At 44.8% G+C, this 8,214-nt stretch overlaps 1 protein-coding gene across 5 annotated transcripts in view; it reads right to left on the reverse strand.

The window, feature by feature from the left end:
* Positions 1-8,214, reverse strand: part of PRPSAP2 (phosphoribosyl pyrophosphate synthetase-associated protein 2) — a 60,174-nt gene that overhangs the window by 4,957 nt on the left and 47,003 nt on the right. For all 5 annotated transcript variants that reach the window (XM_006767142.2, XM_015566138.1, XM_006767143.2 and 2 more), the window contains 2 exons: positions 6,330-6,400; positions 4,341-4,487 (listed from right to left, as the gene is read on the reverse strand). In XM_006767142.2, coding sequence (XP_006767205.1) covers positions 4,341-4,487; positions 6,330-6,400 — 218 coding nt within the window. The remainder of the gene's footprint in view (positions 1-4,340; positions 4,488-6,329; positions 6,401-8,214) is intronic.

Below are 8,214 nucleotides of genomic sequence, written 5' to 3' on the forward strand. Positions count from 1 at the left end.
CTCAACCTTGGCTGCACATTAGAATCACCTGGGAATCTTTTTAAAATCCTGATTTCTGGGCCTCATCCTCCGGAAATTCTGTTTCTTTGTTACTAATGTTGTGGCCCTACCCCATAACAAAGAAACATAATTTCCGGAGGATGAGGCCCAGAAATCAGGATTTTAAAAAGATTCCCAGGTGATTCTAATGTGCAACCAAGGTTGAGAACCACTGTCCTAGCACAATACAAATAGCTCCTGCCAGGTGGCCCCAGGCAGGGGCTGACTTTGCACCTCCCTGGAGACCCAAGAGCCAGTGTACCCACTGGTCAGTGTGAGATGATACCAGATTACAACTCTACATATCCATAAGTGACACACTCAAGGGGACGATGCAGTGAGCACCAAAGCCCCAGTGAAGCAAGTCCTGCTCCATAAGGGTGTCTCCTGCACAGCAGATCTTCCATTGTAGACACAGCTGGTTCTCAGCGCCAAATGGCCTGGAGGTCAATTTCTCCCAGTGACGCCAACAGCAATCAAGCCTCAACTACAACAAAACTATGCACACAGCCCACACAGGGGTGCACCTACCGTGCTCAGCTTAGGTGACTCGGGAGACTGAGCCACTGGGCCCTACAGGACACCTAATACATAAGGCCACTCTACCAATTCCAGGAGACAACAGCTCTACCTAAAATACAGAAACAGGTACAGGGAAGCAGCCACAATGCAGAGACAAAGAAACATTATAAATGAAAGAAATGGAAGCAAGCAAACTACTGCATAGAGTTCAAAATGATGGTTATAAAGTTACTCAAGGATCTTAATGAGAGCTTCAAGGGACTTAACGAGAGCTTCAAGGGCCTTAGTGAGGCTTTCAAGGATCTTAGTGAGAATCTCAAAGACATGAAAAAAGATCAGTCAGGAATATAAAAAATAATTAAAAAAAAAAAGAATCATTTACAGGGATTCAACAGTAGAGCAGAGGATTCCAAGAATCAAATCAACAATTTGAAATATGAGGAAGCAAAAAATACCCAACCAGAAGAGCAAAAAGAAAAAAGAATCCAAAAATATGAAGACAGCGTAAGGAGACTCTGGGGCAACTTCAAGTGTACCAACATTAATATTATGGGGGTCCAGAAAGAGAAGACAGAGCAAGATATTGAAAACCTATTTGAGAGAAAACTTCCCCTACCAGGAGAAATACTTACATGTCCAGAAGTAGAGAGAGTCCCAAACAAGAGAAACCCAAAGAGGCCCACACCAAGACACATCATAATTAAAATGCAAAGGGCTAAAGACAAAGTAAGAATCGTAAAAGCAGCAAGAGAAAAGCTGTTACCTACAAGGGAGCGCCCATATGACTGTCAGCTGATTCCTCAACAGAAATTTTGCAGGCCTAAGGGAGTGGCAAGAAATATTCAAAGTGATGAATAGCAAGGACCTACAACCAGGATTACTCTACCCAGCAAAGCTCTCATTTAGATTGAAGGTCAGATAAAGAGCTTCACAGACAAGAAAAAGCTAAAGTAGTTCATCACCACCAAACCAATATTACATGAAATGTTGAAAGGTATCCTTTAAGAAAAGGAAGAGGAAGAAGAAAGAAGAAAGAAAAAGAAGAAGAGATAAAAAATATGAATAAAAAATGGCAACACATACATATCTATCAAAAACTGAATCTAAAAATCATGCCCTAGCAGGTTTGGCTCAGTGCATAGAGCATCAGCTTGCAGACTGAAGTTCAGGTCCTGGGTTTGATTCTAGTCAGGGCACATACCTTGGTTGCAGGTTCTCTGGCCCTGGTCCAGGTTCATGCAGGAGGCAACCAATCGATGTTTCTCACATAGATGTTTTTTTCTGTCTCTCCTTCTCCCTTCCACTCTCTCTAAAAAATCAATATAAAAATATCCTCGGGTGAGGTGAAGGCCTGGGGTGGGACAGGGACCAGGTGGAGAGGGGCAATGGGGGAAAAGGGAGATATCTGTAATACTCTCAACAATAAATATTCTTAAACATAAATTAATTAAATTTTTTAAAAAGAAGCAAATACAGAAGGTGATGCTACGACAGAGCTGGACAGTCAGACATACGCATTGCCAGCACTGGGGACATGAAAACCTAGCCTTTAGTAATTACTAATCATTTGGCACTTGATCTTCCTGGTAACTAAACAAAAATGGAAACATAAAAGGTTATATAAGTCTCATTGTAAGTCTCAAAGGAGGGAAATACCTCCCCACTGGTATCACAGAAGTGACTGCACCACTCACACAGACGAAGGCACAGGGGCCGGGCTGGCAAAGCGCAGCCTGGAGTGCGCTGTGGTGACCTTGTGGGCTGTTTTTCTCACTAAATTAACCACCCTCAGTGGAAAATGAATTTTCCAACTTTATTCTAACCATTTTTTAATTCACCTGCTATTTTCTAAGGTGGACAATAATTTTATCTTGTGCATGCAAACCAGGTACTGCCAACTTTTCCACCAATTTCCTCTCAAACACTGGAAATCACGATGCTGTTTTCTGGGGACAGCCCGATTCATCGCCATGAAGTGCGCCGTTCAGTGGTTTGGAACATTCAGAGCTGTGTCAGCATCTCCCCAGAGAGCAGCCCTGTGGCCTGAGTTGCACTCCTAGTGACCCTCCCCGACCCCTGCAACCACGAATGCACTATGTGTAGGTGCCTATCTGGGCATTTAATTTAACTGCTTTCAATTTTAAAGAAGAAATAAAAATACTTCAAAGCACAACTTATAACTCCAAGCACTACCTACTGGCTCCTGCTTGGAAAGAGGGAAATTAGCTTTCTTCCACTTCTGCCAGCTCCCACCTAACGTGTTGATCCTGCCATTACTGTTCAAAACTGTACACACTACAGAGCAGCTATGTTCTGTGTGTGAGTGTGAATGAGATCCTTGCTTCCTAACCAGCTCAGCCGCTGGTGCCTTGTCCCAAGGTGGTCCTGCACATCAGTGAGTGCTGTCAGGCGCAAAGGCACCCGGGGCGGCCCTCCACTCACGCTCCGTCAGACTCACCCGGCCTCGGCTGGCGCCTCGCTTCCCTGGAACCACACTCTGCTCCAGGAAGCGGGGCTCCAGCAGCCCCTCTGCACCTTGCTCTGCTTTGCTATTTCTAACAGGCCCCCATGCAGCACCTGTGAGAGCCGGTCCTAGTGCCATGTGGACAGCCCGGGGTGGGGGAACGACGATGCTGCCCTGGGCCAGAAGGCTTCTCACTTACTTAACGTGTGAATTCCGTATTCTCAGTTTTGCCTCCTTGAATGCCTCTAATGTCATTCTCAGTTCTTCGTCCAACTAAGCACGGAGGCTGGATTGATTAGAGACATGCAAGTCTGGCCTCTGGTCTGTACTAAGGCATCTTGAACCCATCAGACAACAAACAGAGAGGCAGGCTCAGGAGATCTAATGTGAAGAGTAAAGATGTGAGACTTGGCCCTAGGAGGTTTGGCTCAGTGGATAGAGCGTCGGCCTGCGGACTCAAAGGTTCTGGGTTCGATTCTAGTCAAGGGCACGTACCTCAGTTGCGGGCTCAATCCCTGGCTCTGGTCAGGGCCCATGCAGGAGGCAACCAATGGATGTCTCTCTCTCACATCGATGTTTCTCTCTCTTTTGCTCCCTTCTCTTCCACTCCCTCTATAAATCAGTGGGAAAATATCCTCTGGGGAAGATGAACAAAAACAAGTTTTGAGACTTGGAAAAGTAAAAGTTTAACTAATTTAAGATTCAATAGCCAGGAATCGACGGGGACAGCACTTTTACTATTTAAGAGAGAATAAAAATGTGATTTACATGCCAATCCCGTTTCCTGGCGGGCCTCTGGAATAAGGGAGGTGCATAAAGCAGGGCTAGTGCACCAGACAGCCTTCCTGCCGCCACACGGGAGCCAGAGGCGGCTGAGGAAGATCGCCTATGGCTTCCTCTCCTAATCTCACGTCACAGGCAGCTGCACTCGGGAGAGAGGCGGCTTTGGCATCAGGCAAACGAAGGTCTGAATCGAAATGGCTCAGCCTAGAAGCTGCCAGGCCTGCCGTCACCGGCTTTTCTGATGCTCAATGACTCCTCTCCAGGTGCTGCTGGGGCCTTGCGGCTGCGAGGAGCTCAGAGAGGGGCCGCACGCAGTGCCAGCACAGACTCCTGCTCCACTCTCGAGCTATCAGAACTGTTAACTACCACCATGGGCCAAGGGCCGAGGCTATAGTGATGAAACACAAACATAACCTGGGTTTTTAATCCATTCTTAACTACAAAATAGCTCCTTCTTCACCACCCTCTGTAACTACAGCTCAGAAGGAGCCAGAATGGCAGGGCAGGTGTGCCCACACATGTTGGCTGTTACCTCGTCGATGGCAGATTCCTCAATCAGTCTGGGGGCATCGGAAGATAACAAGCCATGCGTCGCCATCACGAAGATCTTATACGCCCCTCTTTCCTTCAGGGTCTCTGCTGCAGCGAGAAAGCTGTCCACGTCATCGATAATGTCATCCTGTCAATTACAGATTGAGCACATGAGCGCGCTGGTAACAATGGGTTTGGACAGCCTGGAAAAGAAAGGGTCTAATTTCTGGTAACAAGTTTGCTATTCCGTTTTAACATGTGCAGCTGCACGCCGCACGCTCCCACTGCACTCCCTCCAGCCTTCAAAGCCACCCTGCAGGCCTGTCACTCACAGCGGCCTTGTCTCTGCCACCTCCATGTTCCCTGGGGCTTCCGGCTCTATCTCCTCACGTCCAGAACTGTGCCCGCACCATGCAGCTGCTCCAAATATGTTTGCTGAATGTTTTTGTTTTTTAAATACATAGTAAAACCGCAAGACTGGGTGGTTCTTCCTCTTGTCTTGCTACTTTTCCTTATTGTCCAAATTTTCTCCACTGCACTTATGGGAAATACGTATTTTTTACATGTTTGTATAATGGGGGGGGAAAAACCCTAATTATAATTTTTAACAATGTACCCTGTTCAGTGGTGTCTAATATATGGACCAATCATATCTAGGTGAAGGCCTCTGGCCTTGGAGTCTGGGACAGGGCTCCTGAGACCTGGTAACTTCCTGGGTGATAGGACCACCTTTGTTCTCATGGGGTGACGCTGGGTGGCCCCTGGGTGGGGCTGGTCGCTGGAAAGAACATTCCATGACCGGAAGCCTGGGAGTGTCGCCCCACCCCTATTCTCAGCCAGGGGAGAGGGGCTGGAAATGGAGCGAATGCGGCCATGCCTCCACGAGGAAGCTTTTGTAGCCAAATCGTACAGAAGTTGTGGGTAACCTGTTACTTGTGAACAGCAGCTGAAGGTGGGGGCAGCAGTCTCCTGGGGCTGGGCCCTTAGCCTGTGGGATCTGGCACTAACTCCAGGTAGACAGATTCTGAGCTAAACTGCAGCAGAGAATGACTCGATGTGGGGAACCCTCACACTCCAGAAGGGAAGTGTTTTGTGAACAGTAAAGAGACACAGAGGAGAAACAGGAAAAAAACCTGCGTCTTTCCTGTTATACCCAGGCTACCAGCTATTTCAAGCCCATGAGGGTATCAAGCATTGTCCAGGATTGATTAAATATTCATGTATTTTATATACAGAGTGGGGCAAAAATAGGTTGATAGTTGTGAGTATGCGAAACAGAGTTTATTCTTGTATTAGTATTCTTTCCCCTATGAACAACTATAAACCTACTTTGCCCACCTGTGTGTATGGATATATATACAACTCTTTTAAAATATAAATGGACTAGAGGCCCAGTGCACAAAAATTTGTGCACTTGGGAGGGTCCCTCAGCCTGGCCTGGGTCCTCTCGCAGTCTGCAAACAGCTGAGAGGCGGGAGAGGCTCCCACCACCACCGCTGTAATGGCAGCCGGCAGCCTGGCAGTGACCAGCTCTGGTGGGAAGAGAGGAGAGAGGCCAGGGAAAGCCCTGGGCACTGAAGGGAACATGCCAGTGTTCTTGCTCCAAGCTGAGCAGTGAGTACCCATGTGCTCAGTTTATTAGTTAAACTATAATATAGGTATTATGTATTCTTCTGTGCACTGGCTTTGTGCAGTGAGAGAGGATGTGTGTCTTAAACAGTTATAATCAATTTTGCATCCTATTTTGATCACAAAACAATTTTTCATGTTATGATAAACAGCTATTTAGTTAACAAAGTAATTAGCAATTAATAAACTAATGGTAACCATTTTCTGTTTTTGGACCAACATAAACATTTAGTGCAAGGCACCACCAACTCAAATGAATGAAACTTATCTGGACATACCACTAACCCCACACAATTAACGAATAAGTTAACAAAATAACAATGGTAAATAAAACAATTAATAATAAAAGAAGTTTACATACCACAATAATGGCGATCCTTCCTCCCACATCACCAACAACTGTGATTGGAGGCTTTTCTTTAGGAATCAGCACTGGTCAGAATAAAACACATGCACAAAAGTTTCTATATTAAAAAGCCAAAGCCTTTAAAAAGTCAGTGTCTCATGATAAAAAAGACCCCAAAAACTAGAAATAGAGGGAACTTCCTCAGTGATAAAGAGTAACCATGAAAAACTCAATGCCAACTTCATATAGTTAGTCAGAGACTAAAAACTTTCCCCGAAGATCAGGAATAGGACAAGGATGCCCACTTTCCCCATTGCTAGTCAACACCAGACTGGCTGTGCTAGTTAGGGCAATTCTACAAGAAAGGAAAAAAAATCACCCAGATGGATAGGAAGAAGTACTTATCTCTATATCTATTAGCAGATGACATGATCCTACATATCTATATAACAAAAGCCTAAGTGACCATTATGGCGGAACGACCAGAACAACCAATCGCTATGAGGCACACTGACCACCAGGGGGCAGATGCTCAATGCAGGAACTGCCCCCTGGTGGTCAGTGCACTCCCACAGGGGGAGCACCACTCAGACAGAAGCCAGGCTGACGGCTGACGAGCGCAGCAGCGGTGGCGGGCAGTAAGGAGCAAGGGATCCCGGACTGCAAGAGGGCGCAGGCCGGGCTGAGGGACCCCGCCCAACCCAGTTGACAAATTTCATTCACCAGGCCTCTAGTAGAAAATAACAAAGAATCTACAAAAAAACTACTAAATACACAAATTCATTAAGGTTGTATGTAAGATACAAGATCAACACACAAAATTCAATTGTTTATACACACTAGTAATGAACAATCTGAAATGGAAATTAAAAAACCAACTCCATTTAAAAAGTAACAAAGAGAATAAAATGCCAAGGAATGAATTGAACGAAGGAGGTGAAAGACTTGTACACTGAAAACTATAAAACACCGTTAAAAGAAATTAAAACGCAAGGAAAGCAATCCATGTTTATAGGTCAGATCACTTAGGATTAAGACGGCAATGCTTCCCAAAAGGGTCTGGAGAGTGAATGCAACCCTATCGAAACCCAACTGCTGCTTCTGCAGAAATAAACTGAAAATAAAATTCATCTGGAAACATATGACTCCAAATAGCCAAAATCATTTAAAAAATGGAAGAATAAAGGTAGAAGACTCACATTTTCCTATTTTTAAACCTATTACAAAACTTTATTATTTTATTTTTCAATTACAGTTGATATTAAGCTTTATTAATCAACAATGTAGGTAATGGCATAAAGATAGACATATAGATCAATGCAACAGAACTGAGTCTAGAAGTAAACCCAAACACCTATGGCCAATGGGTTTTCCCCCAACTTTATGAGATATAATTGGCATCTAACACTGTGTGAGTTTAAGGTGTACAACCTCATGTTTTGATACACATATACATTGAGTGGCCAGATTATTATGACCACCTGATGTTTGTAGGCAAATTAGCCATAATTTCACGCTGAAGTTGCTAAAGGGCCAGACCATTATAAATAGGGAAGCAGGCTGTTTACCACGACAGTAGAAGTGACTTTTTTTCTGAAGATATGGGTAAACAATGTGATTTAACAGCCTTTAGCGAGGGATATATTTGAACGTGAGTGGCCAAATTATTATGACCACCCCATCAGTACTTCATTGGTCCACCTTTTGCCTTCAATACTGCGGTAATTCTTTTTGGCATTGACTCCACGAGATGTTGAAAGGTGAGGCGAGGAATCTGACACCTGCCTGATGAATAGCACTGTCCAGTTCTGTGAGATTTGATGGTTGTGGAACTAGCTGCCTGATGGCTCTTTTTTTAAAAACTATATATATTTTACTGATTTTTTACAGAGAGGTAGCG

Source organism: Myotis davidii, unplaced genomic scaffold, assembly GCF_000327345.1.
Source record: "Myotis davidii unplaced genomic scaffold, ASM32734v1 scaffold5322, whole genome shotgun sequence".
NCBI classification, from domain to species: domain Eukaryota; kingdom Metazoa; phylum Chordata; class Mammalia; order Chiroptera; family Vespertilionidae; genus Myotis; species Myotis davidii.